Here is an 18,316-nt window from a genome sequence, read left to right as displayed (position 1 = left end):
TTTCTCCCCCAGTGTACCAACAACACGATGCTGGTAAAATCACTTAATGTAAATCACCAGGCTTAACTGGCATTGCATAGTATCGTACCTCCCATGAATACACAGAGTTTTTCTGCATTGCATTTTTATTGAATTTATTGTATTTTTATACTTATATATTAATGATCACTAAATGTTTATGTATCCTACAGGAATAGTAATTTTTGAGAGGGTAAAGAGTTTGAGGACAAAAAAAGCTATCCACTCTTCTCTAGAAGCATGGATAATTATGAGTATATACCATAGCACATAAAGGTATAAATTGATCTCTGAGTATTAAGCATATGGAATTGACAGAATACATAGCAACTCCATCCCCAAGTTAAATTTGTAAAACATGTAATCTGAACTTATAAAAGTAAATAAGAATCATACTTTCTAAAGGAAAAGAGAGGACAGATACCATTCACATTTTGGAGCTTGCTCTCTCACTTTAGCTACTCAAAATTGATGTTTCCAGAGTATGTTTATTTCAAAAAGGATCAAATGAATCTCTATCATCCTCTTAAAATAGAATTATTCAGCAAGGAATTCAATGATTCCTGTTTTTTTGTTAATTCAATGAAACAGATTATGAATCATTTTAATAATCTGCAACACCAAAACACGTAAGTATTCCCATTATAACTAACAGCTTAAAAAACTGTAAATAAAACTTACATTAGCACAGTGTAAGGCTAAAGCACAAAAGACGGCAAACATTTTAAAGTTGTTCTCATCAGTTTTAGAGAAGGCACTTCCACTTATTTTGTTCACCATCTGCACAACACCTATTACACTTCCTCGGCTTACAATAGGCATGCACAGGATATTTCTGGTTGTGTACCCTGTGTAGAGGTCTACTTCTCTGAAAAGCCATAAAAGAGAAAGAAAAAGAGAAAAGAATTAGTATTATTAATTAATATCTATTCCTTGATTCTCAGAAATGTTGATGAACAATATACTGAATTGTTTCAAAGTAGTTGCAATTTGTGCATCCAAGAATTTCACCTCCAAAGCCCTCAAATATTTCCATCTACTGTGTCATACTTAGAAAGAACTTTTTAATCCTTTAATCTCCATTTGCAAGATAAAAAAATATTTCCTCAAACATAGAGTAAGCTTTTTCGTAAACTTAAAGAACATTCAAATATTTTTAGGAATGCTATTTGTTAGTGAACTGTTTTTCTCCCCTGAAATTAATCACATTACAGGGAAATGAATAATGAAAGTTGGCAACAATCTAAATAAATTTTTCTCCATTATATTTATATTTGTTAAAAATAATACTTTTTATTTGTATCTTAAAAATATCTATGATGTCTAAAGCAGGTTGCCTCCTCACCAGAGAATCACAGCTCCATGAATGCCTATGAATATGAAATTTAGGTGGTTAATTTAACTAAGAGGTTTGATGAGCTATCTTCCCCTCCCACAAACAATATCCTACCTGTTAAAGCGTGGATCTGCATAGGCATCAGGGATGTTAAGGACTTCTCCTGTTCTTGCGACTTGACCAGCTATTCCTTTTTCTATAGAAAATCTGGAGAAAATAAAAATGTGTATCAGTCACAATATGAGCTACCTGAAAAAAACATTTTTCCAGTGGAGTCTGTCTCAGGCACAGTAATGGGTATTTGTTCCCAACCAGAGCCATTTTGTTGCTTTTGGGAGAAAAATCTTACAAGACAACAAATAGTAGTACATAATAAAATAAAAAAGCACAAACTAATAGATACTTTCTGAAAACATTTTATATAACTAGATAGCTCAGTACAAAACATTTTATTATATGACCATTTTAGTGACAAAAATTCAAAATCTTCAATAATCCTGGGAGTTATCCCTAATAAACATAACATTTGTACAGAATCTGAGACTTCTGTTTATCTTCACAAGGTATTGATTTTATTATCGCTTTTATATATTCATTTTTTCTCTAGACACAACACAGGTAACATGGAGCTTGTTTCTTCAGGTGGCGTGTGTATGTGGATTTGGTAAAATAAAATTTGGAAAAAGATCAGTGGAAATTTCAAAGGTAAAGATTATATGCATTTGCCATGTAGACTTTGGAATAACTAGTTTGTTTCATAATACTGAAACAATGCCATGATACTAACTGCATCCCTTAATCGCCACAAGGAAGTTAAACACAACAAATATATTCCTGAGTTGAATCAGAAAAATCTACAGGTCTGTCTGGTGAGGAAATAATTTTCAATTCTTTGACCTAAAGTAGTTATTAAATACAAACAGAACAGAATTTATGGAGAAAAATATGTAAAAATATGTAGAAAGAATCGTATGTGGAACACTTTGAATGTAACTGTACCCTGATAGTACCCTGGTCCCCATCAAAGTTAGTGATAAAGCCATCAGGATTTCACCCTGCACACCTGACTTTATTTTCTGTTGCTTTTTATGATAAGTACATCACACCAACTTAAGACTCCTTCCTGATGACTCAGTGTCACTTTCTTACAGATATTTAAGTTGCACTCCACTTTCAGTATACAGCACCTGTGAAATGGTTCACACCTTTGCACTCAGAATCAACATTTCAATAGCATACAGAAAAGACAGAAAGATAAACAATAAAAACAATTATCAAGGAGCATGAAAGTGTATGTTAGAGCAGGTCAACTTCTTTAATTTACGGCACTTGCTTGCTTCTCAGTACCCAAATTGCACCAATTTTGACTCCTTCCATTCTCACTCACACAGTAGTAAGTGGGAGTAAGTTTGTCTAAAGCAGTTTAAGCAACAACATGAATCACATCTCATATTGGCCCAGAACTTTAAAAGTATAAGGAGGAAATGAAAAAAGTTCTGATAAAATCCATGCTGAATATTTTAGCAAAATTTTAGTGCAAAATATTTAGTCATACACTTCTTTCCTTTTAAGAAGCTGCAGGTTTGAAACCTGTGTGCCTTTGAAAATATTGATCTGTATCTATTAAGGACTCATAATTTTTGAAAGTGAAAAATGATATATTGACTTCTTTGGTTTTCTTCTTTCTTTTAAAAAGTACATAAGTCTAAAAATTATATAACTGTGACATGAAACAGAAATACGCATAAATTTTAGGCAGAACATCCTGTGTAGTCATTACTGGGCCATATACATTTTCAAATTCACCACTTCAATAATGCTTTAGTATCAAAATTTTTTAAAAGTTTCAAAATAATCTAAATTCACATGAGAAAAGTAAATCTAAATTACTAAACTTGAAATCTTCAAAACCAATGACCAGTCCGTATGTCATTCTACATTTGTCTAGTCCATCCATAAGAAGTACAAATTGTGATTTCCTTGCTTTGGGTGTGCTTGAATCACACAAATTTCAATTTCTCTTGGGAGCCCTCTTGGGAAAAAAGTCCCAAACTGGCAGACTACGGATTAGGTGCACCATTACCTGCACCTTTACCTACCTCAGAACACCTCTGTTTTTTTCCCAACATGATTTCCAAAAGGACCGCCTCCGGAAGACGGCATTTCCAGGAGTGACGTTATAGCTTCAGAGACGTTGTTTCGATGGCACTGCAATGTCATTCCCAGAAGTACTACCTTCTGGAGGCGGGTCCTGGTGGGAATGATATCACAGTATGACAAGTATTGTCAGGGTACCTGCAGATAGGCACAGAAACTGGGTAATAAAATGCCTGCATGTCTGTAGTTACAATGAAGCTGCATTCTTCTGCTAGCTATGCTTACCTTATTTCTTTGGTCTTCTTGAAGACAGGTTTTCCATCATTTTCTTCTCCAATATCAAAAAGGTCTGAATACAGCTCCTTATTTTTGTGGTCAACCTGGAAGAGTGCACACCTATCTGCATTCACCAGGTTTTTTGCATATATCTACAGACAAAAAACGAAAATAGAGTTAGTGGTCATGAGTTAGATTATCTTCAGTCATTTATCTGATAAAAACCTCATTCACTGCAAGATAAAATTTTTGAGAAATTATCCACTATGGAAATCTCTTCAAAGGAGCAATCTTTGAGGAGACAATTCAAAATTAAAGCCTTATTTGATATTGTTTTTCAAATTAAAGTGTTATTCTCTTTGAGAAATGCAGGAATATCTTTAGAGACTTGAATATTTGCTAAAAGAAAATAGGCTTTCCTATTAAATTATTTTTCAAGTACAAGGAAGGCTTTTCAAAATAGTACCTTTCCTCCTTCTATGTTTTGATACAATTCATCTTGATTTTAAATAGATAAGTTATACCAAGACCTAAGAACACTTTTGGCTTTTGACTTCATCTTCAGTGCAAATGTATTGGTATTGAATATCTAGCAAAGACAGACGTAAAACAGAAGGTAGTGTTTGTTTCTAAAAAAGCTAAATATGCCTGTAATAAATAACAATGAATAAATGATCCTCGTGAGTCCCTTCCAACTCAGAATATTCTGTGACTCTGTGATTCTGTGATTAGAAGTGTCATTATGGATTGTCCTGTGTATGGATTTCCCATGCGAAATGCCTGCACCCTCCTAATGCCAGGGACAGTATTTGTGCAAAAGCTGAGGCTTAGTAATTTTACATTAACTAACCAAGGCCACAAGGTACCAGCCATAGTCAAGAAAGTACCACAGTACAGCAATAGACTTGTCTCTATTGCTTTGGTCTCTATCATACTTTGAAACAACAAGTTTTATCTTTGTGAAAATAACTGCCAGGAGCACTGAGTGTCAGAACAGAATCTTGTCCTGGGAACACAGTAGCTCTTCTCTGAAATATTTCTCAGACATACAATGGCCTTTCTGAGAACAAGAGGAAAGAGTAAACCAAAATCAAACAAGGATCACTGTGCTAACATAAGATGCCATATGCAGGCTCAAGAACCTGCTCTACCCAATTCAGTAGGTCTCCTATGTTTCTTATCTGTTCATGATGTTTAGTAGCTGCATGGTAGAGCGTGATCTGAGGTGGATCCTGCTCAGCTTTGTATATAATAGCCACCTAGTCGTTCAGCTAGAGAAAAAGGGTGACAACATCTTGATGTGCAATGCATGCAGATAACATGTCTTAGGGATTCACAAGACTTCCACACAAATGATCTCCCCCACCTCTTCTCTTTCAAAAATAAAACCAAAACCACAAAGTATTTCATTTCACATTAATGCAAATAGATCTTGGCAGGAAAAAAAAGCACCAACGAGATAATAAAAATTAATTGAGAGACTCTAGTTCTGTGTCATGGGAGCTGTGTAATGGGAACGGCACAGAAGCCATCTAGACCAACTTGCAGGGCCCTCCCATACAAACAGAATTTGTGGCTGGAAAGATTCTGTTGTCTTCTACTACATTTACTCCATCAGAGCAGTAGAAAGTCAGAGAGATTGCAATCTAAGAGGTAACATTTGTGAAATTTTTCCCCCTTAGAGCATTAAGAAGTCTAAAGAGTTCAACCACTCAGACCATGACTGCGAGTGAATAGAAACTGACAAAAAGGACAAAAGATCCAGTAAATACAATACAATATTACAATATTGTATTGTATTTAATATTGTTATTAAAATTGTATTACAATATTACAATATTCAGAAACTGTATCAGATTTCTTTATAAAAACAACAGCCCAGTGTTGATTTTATACAATTAAACTTTTATGCTTTAATGCATATGACTCAAGAACGTACCTTTGTCACAACTCATGCTTTTCAAAAATGATTGCTTAAGCACTACTAATTGAGAGAAATAGTTAATGGGATGAGAGAGTTTTACTTCTCTAAACCCCTAGCTCAAATCCAGGCCATTGGCTGAAGGGGAGTATCAGTACAAAAAGTATGTTTTGCACTGTCAATAGGGAGGTCAGGGATCACCTTTTGCATAAGCTGCTTGCATTTACTTCAAGCATATTGGTAAGAAATTTTCTAAGGCAACTCCTTACATCTATATTCAAAACCACCATTATACCATTAGCTTCACTGGGAGACTTTAATGAAAATAAAACCAAAAAGAATGGGAAAAAACCCCTATATTTATTTCTTTATTATTGCAGGAACAAATCAAACCAGAAGTGCAATCACCAAAGGGTGAAGTAGTGAGGTAAAACTGCGTTTCACTCTTTTCTCATTGTGAGACACAGAACAAGCCACATAATGATAAAATTATACTCCCATAAAATGGCAATAAATGTACAAACACATAATTCAGTTATTGGTTCAAGAAAGAGATAAAAGCTTAAGAGGAAGCTCAGTATGAAACATCACACAGGTTAAAATGAAGAATCATGATGCAGTCAAGTGTTGGAAAAGATGATGAAAGAGTAAGCATATTTTACTGCCAATTGTGTTTTCCACCAGATCGCTAATCATGGGGAAGAACAGGGAAGAATATCAATATTTGTTCTCAAAGCCATATGTTATGTTATACCAGTTCTTTTAAATGTTAAGCTATTTCTAAGCAGTTCATTTAAATTGGAAAAGTCACTGTTCGGAAATGTGTCCTATGTGCAGATTTCTTGACTGTGTACCAACGAGAATAAGACAAACATTGCAGAATATTTTCCATTACTAATTCAAGTTTCTAAATAAAACCACTTCAATGTTGTTTGCATTCTAACTTTGTTGTCTTTGAATAGTCCAGCTAAAAATATCACTTTGAAGACTGGAGCAAGTATCAGAATACTGTTGGAAAGTTAATTTTTGAATACACAACTTTAAACAATGGTATCACAGACCTGATTCAGGTTTACACTTAGGAAAAAGAATTGAAGAATGCAATGAATGTACCTAAAGCTAAAAAGCATAATTCATACATCAAACACTCAAAATGTGTTACAAACAACCAGTCAATATGCATTTCTAAATACTATTCAGGAAACAATTCTGAATTCAAAATTGATTATAATCTGCTTCTGAACTGTACTTTAATTCACTAATTAGTTATTTCAATGGAAATACCTAAGCACTTGCTTTAGTGGTTTCTATAAAACATTGACTGACTGTCACTCTAGCTAAGGGTGTTGTTTTGTAAAGCAAAGGGATGCGATGTCTTACACCTCTCATTCAGCAACTGGAACAAATACTCTAGGAGTAATGTTTGACCTCTGCTACTTGCTACAGACAGTAACTTCTTCAGCAGTGCTTTGCAGCATGTAGCAAATTGAATTTAGGAAGAAGGAATCAATACAACAAGCTGAAATAAAAAGAAAACCAGAAGTCTTTCTGTTACAATGTTCAAATCTTCTCTGAAACACAATAGTAACTATTTAGTTCAGAGACAGTCATGTTTCATTACTTATGAAAGCTGTGAACTGAAGCTGACCTTCGCCACCTTTTTCATACAGACATGTTAATACTGTTTGTATTATATGTCCATTACAAACAGCTCACATATTTCAGTGACATAATGTCTTCAAGGAAAAGACAATGAAGGACTTTATTAACTATGACTAAGAAACTTAGAAATGAAAAAGACAACTTACCATTATATGTTCAAGTAGAGAATCTATTGCAACTATATTATCAAAATACGTTCTGCAGAGAAAGAGAAGTCAGTAAACATTCACATTTAATCAAACACTTCTCAAATGGGTGTCATGGGCTCTTGTTTCACTCTGGCTTAATAGTGGAACCAGAATAAGTGAGGAAAAAGCACTGCACCTTGAAAATTACCGACTGGCTCGCTACAGCACAAAGGAATTAAGAAATGGTCCTAGTTCTGTTTCTTTAAACTGTTATTCTACAGTGACAGAATTGTAGAATATTCTTCATTATACATAGAATTTTCTCTGTAAAAAAAAGAAAAGACTACCAAACCTTGCCTACCACGAACTGAATAGGCCCCTGCAGAGCAACACCAAGAACATATCACAGTGCTTTGGCACCTCTGACACAATGAAAATTTTAAAAGCAAAAGGAAAAAGGAAAAGAAAAGCAGTGGATAGATTTTAAAAAATCCATTGCTTTCAAAATATTAAAATATCTCGTTCGGTTTACCCACGTTATATACTGAGAACTGAATAAAACTACATAGTGTAGCTAAATCCACCTCATACTATCCAACCCTTAACACTATTTAAAAGGCAACAATTTAAAAAACTCAGTGAATCTTCTATATCAACCCATGTGCAGCATGTTGAAGTTGAAGAAAGAGGATGATCTTGTAACTTAAAAAATAAGAAGGAAACTCAGTTTCACAGCAAAGTGGTAACTGTTCAAGGACAGTCAAGAACATTTGAAAGATAAAGGTCAAACTTATTAGTAAAAGAAGTTTAAATCTTCCGCATGCCAATTCTTAATAACCCTCGGATTACAATGTTCCCAGAAGAGAGACAGGCATTGTCCCATGGCCTTGAATATATATACAGCTCAGTTCTGTTTGGGTCTAGTGGAAAGAAAATACATAATACGCTAGTCTTACGTTGTCAGGGACATGAAGACGTGGAGCACTGCATACTCTGCCCTTTCTAAAATGTTACAGAACATGTCCCAGTGACATTGCACACTAACAATCTCCTCACTGAAACCCTCTTCCCATGTAAGAAAAGGTACAGACAACTTCTAAGAGGAAACTAATTATTTTCCTGCTAGTATGTCCCTACCTACATAAAGTTCATAAAGTTATTATTAAATGATATCTCGATTTTGTGTTTCAAGACACAGACCTTTTTTTTGTTAAAAATAAAAATTCTAGCAATTGATGAATACGTCTGCATGAGAAATATTTTCTTATAGAAAGGCATAATAAATACTTGCAATATTTATTGTCATTTTTATCTTAAAAATTTAAAACAATTAAAAAGTTTTTTAAAATAATCTTAGTATTATACCAGTCCAAGAATAAATTGCCAATCCATAAATCTGGGTAGATTCATCCAGAGATTTCTGGTAAATTAGCTCAGTATGGATGTTACCAACATAAAAGTACTATGGAAAGGAACATAACGGTGCAAGACTCAGTAAGTGTGCCCTTTAGGAAACACACTCTGAATTATGCTGAAATTAAAAAAAAAAACAAAACAAAACAAACCAACAAAAAATGTCTTCCTGAGGAAAAAAGCAAGGAAAAACATCTGGACACAACCAGCTTGCCCTCCTTGCAAGGGGCAGACTCCTCCATGCGGTGTATCACTCCCTATTCCAGTTGGGTCAGCTTGGCTGCCTACATTCCTGAGCAATGGCATAGGAATCTTGGACATCCTCTAATCTCATCAGTTTGAGAATTGTTCATCAAGACCCATAGAAGTGTTTGTAGAAAAAATTCAAGACATCTCATTTTTCCACAGTATCATCAGTACTTTGTCATGCACTTAGAAATTCTTCTACCAACTAGTTTCATAAAACACTGTTAAGCATCCCAGACTGTGATTTACTAAAAGTACAAATCTGGTTTGTCTTTTAATTTATTAGCTATTTTTGCTATTTAAAGATCCTAATAGCAGTGCCAAACAAAAAGGGATGAAGGAAAATCAGATCACCTAAGATACTAAACTTGCAAGTGCAAGCCCAAGCTTCCACACTCTTACTGTGTTTTCAATTTAATCTTGCCCTTATTGTCACAAGAAATTAAAAGCAAACATATTACATGCAGTTGCAGTCCTTAAAAGTAAAAACAGAGCCTTCAGACAATGCAGGGAAAGAACAATGGCAGCCCTTATTCTTCAAGGATTTAACCCTGAAGTCCCTATATTTATGCATACATGTGTATACACACAAAATTTTACAGGGGAGGGGGAGAGGGAAAGCTGAAGCATGCTAACTAACTTTTCGTAAAGTCCTTTCAAGCCTTCTAAAACTGGCATGAAAAGAGATGCCAAGCCTATTTGTCACTTCTCAAAAGATATGATATGTTTAACTCTGACAGAAGAGGTGAAAAAAAGGCAAAAAAAAACCCAAGCAAAAGACCACAAGAATAAACAATCTCTGCAAGGTATAATTGAATGTCACATTTTCTTCTGCACCATCACCAAAAAAAGAAGTTTGAAAGCTATACACCTTGCAATCCATATCATTTGTTCTTTTCCTTGTGTTTAAGTTTTTCAAACACAGGTAGGTGGTAAGAGCCAAGGTAGAAAACGTCATCAAAATAAACTCATGAGATGCAAATCACACTTACTTTGATACATCAAGCAAGAAGTCATTCAGTTCAGTCTGCTTGGCGAGGCCCCGGCACACCTGGAAGCACAGATCATAGAATCATTTTTACCAGAACACTGATGTCAGTGGGAAACTTAATCCATTTAATTTGTATGGAAAAAAATACCCCTACTAGTACATATATATGTATATGTTACTGTATTGTACATAATTAAAAGCTCAATCTGTGTACTGGGTTTCAATCTTAGCTATCTAGCTCCTCAGTTAAAACTCTCAAGTGAAAGTAAATTCTTTCTTAAGAATTCTTGAAAGCTGTTGGTTGTTACACTTGCTCATGCTGCTTCAAAGGCTGTCACTGAAAGTGGTTATGGAATCAACATCATCTCCTTATCCAGACCCTCAGCTCTTCTGAGATTGTCAAATATTTTGTTTCCTTCCTTTCTCACCACACTTTTACCACTTTTTTCCAGGCTGCAAAGTAGCATGTAGACACAACTATAGAGTGACGTCAGGCAAGTTTAACTAAGCTAAGCAGCAGATGATACATGCTCAACTTTGGGAGAAATCAGCATGAATATGAATAAGAACACAAAAGTAGTATGCATACTACTTTTTAGAAGAAAAATGTTAGATGAAGCAAAGCTTTCAACTGCATTTTTACTTCATCTAGTTGCATACTGTGTACCTGAAGTACAATTGTACATCTGTATATTACTAGAGCAAGCACTGAGGCCAAGAAAAGAAAACAAGCCTCTATTTGTACATATAAAAATAATACCACTTAGAACTAGTAATATCTTTCATCTGTGTAATACAGATATAAAATACCAGATCAAAACTCTTGCATTTTTCTCATGCAAAAAACTTGGGAAGGGCAAGCCTTCTGCTTAGAAGAAGGCAGAGAAATGAAAATGATCAATGGACAAGCTTAAATTAAACTTTCCATGTGGTGTTTTGTTAGGTGTGAAAGACTTCTCAGTTAAGTGAAGAGTCATTCTTACAATCTAAAGCTACAACCGCATGTAATTGCAATTCTACTAGCATACAACAGTCTATGCCAACTAATGCTGCCTAAATGTGAATGACCATCCCAAAATCAGTGACTTTCAGCACCAAGGCAGCAAACATTAAAATCTAGAAAAGAAAAGCAGGAAGCTTTCTGCAAGTCTTCCAACAACTGTATGAAAGACACCTTGAAAAAAAGAATGTCACGAACTTCCTCCTGTGAGTTGATGGAAGAATCTATTTTAGCATCTTCCCTGAGTTGACAGAATATGTTTAGTTTCAGTGTTACCATCTTCTGCTAGCTGGAGTAACAAAACCTATTAGCAAAGCTGCTGGGGTTTGCTAGAGCAGCTTTGACGCTGTGTGAAGCTCCATTAGGCACCCAGCTAGGGACAGCATGAAGCATCCTTAGTGGCAGTAGTTACAGGACTATGAAGCAGCTAGCGAGGGTGGCTTAAAATAGGCTTTTCCAGCAACACCTAATAATTTTAAACTGAATACCAAAGCAGAAGGAAAGCAAACAGTTAGTCTAGCAGTTGTATTCTTAGAAGGAAAAAAACCCTGCAAATTTGTTATAAATCTTCTTTAACCAGTATTCACCTACTTTGTTAAAATTTCTCTACTTTAGTACAAATACCGTTTAATAATTTAAGCATAATTGCAAGTGAGGGAATCTAGCTCAATGAATATCAAAAATGTTAGCATACTTTTCCCAGATTCAGGAAAGGTGCTTGAATCAATGTTTTAGCAGTGATCTCCACTAAAATTGGATCACAATCCATGTTGCTAATAATCAAATTCTGGCAGACGGGATACACAATGAAAAAATGAAAAACCACTCACACTTACTTGGACTTGATGTATTGCTACTGAAGCCCATGCAAGATTTGCTGTTGCAACCTGCAACAAAAGAGAAGTAATTAGCTCTGAAGTAACCTTGAAAACTGCACATCGGGTACATGCTGGTTTTCTCTGTCTAGCTGTGATGTAAATTGACTGAGCTGTTTTAGACAGGCAGGCAGTAACAATTTGTGGGAAGACAGTTATTTTGTGAAAAATCTCAGTATGCTTGCAAGTGTGTCAATTTTAGAGCTTACCAATGCTCTTCAGAAGCAGGATTGGGAACCCATCAGCTCAAAAACACAACATTGAAACAAACATCCCATAAGCCAAATGCTTTAAAAATTACACTGTTGAAAAGCATCTGCCACAGAAATTAAATATCCCTTAACAGCTTTCTGGGTCTGTATCTCTTCAGCAATAGCTACTTCCAGCTCTAAACAGGCACTGTATCTCTCATTACAGTTTTGGTGGCAGAAGAACCAGACCTGATCCCTCAGCTCAAGACTAGTGTTTTAAGTATGACAGTTTCCAGGCAACATTTCAAACAAATGTCATGTAAACTGCAGTTAACTATGATGTGCTACCATGCATAATCTCCTGTCCTTGAAACACAGGAGCTTTATAGGAACACAGAGAACAGAAATACAGAAGGTCAGCTTCTGCATACCCTCCTAAGGTACTTTTTTATAATTTTATATTTTTAAACAGAACACTTAGTACATATTTTATAAAAACTGCTAATAGTATCCAAAGGCTTTGTGAAACCTGAAAATGAAAAGAATGCTTTAGAACACTCAGAAAGTGACCTTAAAATATTTTTAATTTAGTAATAAAATACCCTTATGTAGCAGCCAGTTCCAAGTAGAACATTCATGAACTTCAGTATTTGAATACAGAAGGTATTTCGTATAACATAAAATATTCATATTTTCACAGAACAATGCATGTCTGAGACCTATCTGAATTGATTAATGTAACAGGAAAATTTTAAAAAATAAATACATTGCGTGCAAGCAGTAGAATTAATGAAGCCTGGTTTTGCATGAATGTCTCTTCTTTATTCTCTGAGCAAGGACACTGGTGCCACCATACTAATCCAGCCTCTAGCACAACCTCTACCTACTGGTGAAAAAACACAAGATGTGACACCAACCTGAAGCAACACTGACTGCCCAACTAATACATATATAAGCATCAAATGAATGCTAGGCTACTTAGCTTACTGATAAACAAAATATACAATTAACAAGTATTGCTGTTGTTTTCCTTCTTTGGGAGGACTAGTTTTAGTGTATCTTGCCTGCATATTTCTGTCTTTTTCACACAAACAGTTCCTGTTCAGTAGAGCTAAACTCCTCCATACTGCATCTCGACCACTATGGAGACAACACACCTGGCTAGAATTCACTCTGTTTTGTCCTAACCTCTGTGTTCAGAGCCTCTTCCCTGGGGGAGGGTACAGAGAGAAACAAATGGTACATAACACCTTTACACGAGAGACATCTTAATGTTTAGATGGGACATAACAAGGATCCTCACCCAGACATGAGAGCTGAGATGCAGTTCTAATGTGTTTAATAAAGCGATAGCCTTTACATCATCTGCTCCATTTTCAAATTCATTTGTATTTGGCTAACAACTCATAACTTTGGATTGACAAATGGACATGTATGGACAACGTAGCTACACAGGCCTTACATTAATACAATAAAGCATGTAGAACAGTCATGGAAAGGGGAAGATGGTTATGAACGGGAATATCTGGATGGGGAAGCATCACAAGAGAAACAAAATGCAGAAGAAAGCTTTACAAGTGGCACATAGATTGACAGGTCATCTAGGTACCAGCACTTCTACACACAGTTTCTAAGGACATCTAAGTCAGGAGACAAAGTGTGAGTAAATCTTGACAACTCGCAGAGATGGGACAGGCTAGAGAAATAAAAGCTATCAACTCCTATAGGCTAAAGAAAAGGCTGGCCCAAAACCTTGGTTGTCATCCTAGAGAGAAACCAGGAGACATAAGGGCTCAGAAGACAGCATCCCTTGTCCTCCTGTTGCAAAGAATTCTGTAGGGACTACCTGGATACCCGTGTCTCTGTGCATGACTTGTGGAAATACCACCTAGACACACACATCTTGGTTGCCCGAGAGTGTATGGATGTAAGAATGGGAGTGAAAAATACCAGAAATTTCTTTTGCTTCACTTTTGTTTTCTAAAAAAAATCACTTTCCCCTCCTGTGAGACCCCCCACTGAGACTTCCTATACTGTTGCTACAATGTTGCAATATTATAGTCGTTCCTTAAGAAGTCACACCAAAAAAGAAAACTGAAATAAATTTTAAAATCTTACCATACAGTAAAATAAAACTTTACTGGAGAGCTGAAGTTGAGACTCAGGGTAACTCAGCACTTCTTTTTTTTATTTATAAAGTGATTTTGGTTTTTTTCATTTGATTTACACTTACATTTCATTCACCTGCTCTGCACTGATTTCTCTAATAACTCTGTATTACAGAGTTTATAATCAGTAGAGAAATCTTGAATCTGTTTTTCCACAAAAGAAAACAAGGTAAAATTCTTTATATGCCTTGTACTTGTATATTTTACCTGCTCTGACTGAAAATATAAATCACTACCTACTTTTTTTTTCAATAAGAACAAAAATCAATCACGAAAAAGGTAAAAACACATGAGAGAATGAGCGGAGGAAGTTTGGGGTGGAGAAGTGCTGACCATCATGGGGAAGTGGGTAAAGACTCCGCATGAGCTCACCTCTTGGTGACTATGGTGGAAGGCTTCTTTGCCCCAGTGACGGTAAAGCTCCAGGATACCAATCAGGTCACCAATTGCAGTGACAATTGGCAAACACAGAACAGATTGGATACGGGTCCCTGATTCCAGTCCAGTACCTTTGGGAAATCGCTCATCCTAGAAAACATAAACATAATCTGATAAAATGTAAATATCATAACAATCACAGGAAAGACATACTGATGTTTTCCTCTGCCACCTGGCTGATCAAATCTGCAGGAAAATTATAAAAAAAATAAAAATTTAAAACCCCTGATCTTTCAGCATAACTTACACATAGTATTAAGACATCTACAAAAAAAATGCAATTTAAAAGTCTCGGCATTAATTTAGACGTACTGATAACCTTATTGATGTAAAGTCAGAGTTAGCTGTGATATTATACCTTCTTTTTATAATTCTTTTTTCTCTAACTTCATAGACAGCAAAGCCAGTACTTTATTGCTAATGCCAGTCCAGATTAAATAAAAACCCAAACAAACAACTCTACCCCATCACCACCTTTCCTCCTGAAAAACCCCAAAGTATTTGTAATCACAAAGTGGACTGCTCACATTTCAGTGTTACTGAGCAGACAGCAGTGCTTGCAAGAGAACAAAAATTGAAACCTGAGATTAAGGCTTTAGTTTATACAGTTATAATCCTGAACCAACTCCTTAGGAGGAAAATGTGTTCCCAAAAAATTATGTTAAAAAAAATTATGTTTACACATCCTGAATAAACCAGTGCAAAAGTTACAGAAACAAATATCACAGTAATCCTACCAGCTGCTACAAAAGGCCCAAATACATAACTTTCAGTCTATATAGGGAATGTCTAAGGCTTTATAGCTTCACTTTGCCATGTAGGAAAACTCACAAAGACCTTAGAAATGACGTGAATGTTACAGTTAGTGAGGCAATAACTAGTCGGTGTTACGTACGCAAGACCCACTTCTTTGCACATCAGTCCTTCAGTACTTGATTCATACCAGATGTTCTCTGCAGGCTGTGCTTAGGCAAGACCCTTTCAAGGCCAATCAAAATCTCTCATTTCTCAAAGAAAACAGCAAGCAATCTCTGCCTTAATTACTAAGATGACAATCAATTTGAACAAATGAAAGACAAGAGTGGGAAGCACTTTCAAACAGGAGCCTTCTGCTTCCACATTTTAATTCTGTCCTCCCACAAAAAAGGGCTGGCAAGTCTACCTGCATTGGCTTCCCTCCTGCTGTTGAGAAGCTCCTAAAATCACATGAAGGCAAACAATGTCACCAAAATGAACCTTCCTGTTTGGTCAATGATCCACTGATATTAAACCAACAAAAAAGTTCAAAACTCCTCCTCGCTAACCCCCCTGATTTTATTATGAATGTAAAATCAAAACAAAACATATAACCTTTTTATACAAGGATATAATGATATTATTGGAAATTGCCAGTAAGAATTTAAACCCTATGTGACTGAAAAAACATACCAACACATAAAATCTTTATAGTCCAGGGTGTACAGAAAGCACGGACTGATACTACAGGGAGAGCAGCTTCCGCATTTTGGTTTTGTGGCTCTGTTTAAGTGTACTCACATTAGGCATCTGGTATCTCATTTTTAGCCAAGGTTTGCCCAACAAAGGTCATACACTTTTTAACAAATAATTTTAAAAATAGAGACAACAATGTCCAATTTTGTCCACAGTATCCAAAGATTGTTATTCTGGACAGAACTTGTAAGGATAGGAAACACTGAAGAGATAAGAGAATGTAAAGTTCCTTGGTGTTCTTATAACCAGCTAATCATGAAGTGCTCTCACAAAGTACAGTTGAAATACCAGCTTCATACAATTGCATAGATGGAACTAGAGAATGAAGTTTTTTTAAAAAATAAAAAAGACAGACATACAGAGTGCCAAGAATTATGAGAATATCATCTTGGGAACTTCTGACTCCTGTTACAGATAAAGGCCTGAATTTTGATATCAGTTACATTAATGAACCTTTCATATAGATCTACTGACACTACAAGCATTCTAGCTTTACCTCAGAGTATGCAGAGATAAAAATCCTGCCCAATAACCAGAATTCTAACTGACATTCTTGTGAGTGTGAGCCCTGCATTAAAATCAAATTACTTTGATTGACCATATGAAAGTCTTCTTGTTTGGGATTAGTATTTCAAGAACAGGAGGACAGGAGTTTTGGCTGGCAGGTTTTTTTTCTCTCCGAGCGACTATGGTGCCATTACTTCTCTTATCTGTTAAAATAACCCAAACCAAAACCCAAACAAAAAAACCCTTTATATTTAGAAATAAATGAAATATTCTTAAATTATTCCATCAGCTAATCCAAACTCAAATTTATTTTCTTGATAGCAGGACAGATGTAAATCCTATCATAAATTCATCTCAATAAACATTTCAGCATCAAAACATTCATTCTAAGAACATACTGCACTCATCTAATTAAAGACAGAAAGCTTTTTACCCCCAGAATATCTTCTACTAACAACGTTTTTCTGGATCTGGCTACATAAGCAGATACTGTAGTGCCATGTGCAATGGGGCCTGCAGGAATGAGTCGTGGTTGTCCTTCTTTAGCTCCTGGTGGTGTAAATATACACAGACTCTAATTAGAAGGAAAAAAGAGAAAGAAAAAAAACCAAACCTCAATTAGAAAGCATGGTTACTTTTACAGTTATTGTGCTACCTATGTAAAGACTGAATAAAGTAGATAATATAGAGAAACACAGCTTTTGACAATGAAAAATAATTGAATAAACTCAGTTTAATTCTTCTGAAATCTAAGCAAATCCCACTCTAAAGTCACCATTCTGACAGTGGATAACTCTTGAATAGCTCCAGTGGATAACAGTGAGTGACTGGAGTCAGTTACCATTTATATCAGGGTAGGATTGCATTTACTTTGAACACAAATACACAGCATAAAGACTCACAGAGGAAAGCATTGTTTTGTAAGAGACAGATTAGTTTTTGTTGTCTTTTTTTGTCTAGTATATACTTATCTATTTCAATAGAAAATACTCAAAAGGTAGAGACAATATTTAAATTTGTTTATCTTGTTTATGTAACACCACGGAGAGATGACACTGCCACCACGAAATGTGTTACTAATATTCCTGGTAAGAATGGCCACAGGTTGTGCCACTGCTTTGTGTTGACTAATTTTACTATTATACTTTGTTTTCATTAGGGTTGTTTTTTAGCATGAAATACTAAAGGTAGAATTTGCATCTGAAATTCAGCATCTACTGTCAGCTGTAGAAAACAATGTGATGATATGAGGTGCATCCTCTCATAATTATCCTTTCTTTATTATGCAAATATGCACAGCACATTATAAAATATACTAAATAATTCCAAAAAAAACCCCACATTAAAATGTTCACAAACTAAGAAGATGAAATATAATGCATCATATGCAGGTATTCCTCCAGTGATGAAGGTGTAATGGACTTAGCTGTAATGGATTAACAGCATTTTGAAAGGAAAAAGTTGAACTTTATGTTGAGGGGAAAACAAATGGTAGATAAAAAGTATGGAATTCATAGCAAAACAAGAGGAAAGTCTATCCAAGAAGAATCAGTAGTCC

General features: G+C 35.4%; 1 protein-coding gene across 4 annotated transcripts in view; it reads right to left on the bottom strand.

Annotated features, from left to right (window-relative positions):
- Positions 1-18,316, bottom strand: part of PDE10A (phosphodiesterase 10A) — a 362,187-nt gene that overhangs the window by 29,367 nt on the left and 314,504 nt on the right. For all 4 annotated transcript variants that reach the window (XM_027686793.1, XM_027686767.1, XM_027686777.1 and 1 more), the window contains exons 6-13: positions 17,192-17,332; positions 14,695-14,850; positions 11,925-11,975; positions 10,090-10,148; positions 7,457-7,508; positions 3,737-3,879; positions 1,469-1,561; positions 700-886 (exon numbers count right to left, since the gene is read on the bottom strand). In XM_027686793.1, coding sequence (XP_027542594.1) covers positions 700-886; positions 1,469-1,561; positions 3,737-3,879; positions 7,457-7,508; positions 10,090-10,148; positions 11,925-11,975; positions 14,695-14,850; positions 17,192-17,332 — 882 coding nt within the window. The remainder of the gene's footprint in view (positions 1-699; positions 887-1,468; positions 1,562-3,736; positions 3,880-7,456; positions 7,509-10,089; positions 10,149-11,924; positions 11,976-14,694; positions 14,851-17,191; positions 17,333-18,316) is intronic.

Source organism: Neopelma chrysocephalum, unplaced genomic scaffold (assembly GCF_003984885.1).
Source record: "Neopelma chrysocephalum unplaced genomic scaffold, ASM398488v2 Primary Assembly neopelma1_23, whole genome shotgun sequence".
NCBI lineage: Eukaryota > Metazoa > Chordata > Aves > Passeriformes > Pipridae > Neopelma > Neopelma chrysocephalum.
The sequence above is the reverse complement of the archived record's forward strand: the minus strand, read 5'-3'. Positions and strand labels throughout refer to the sequence as shown.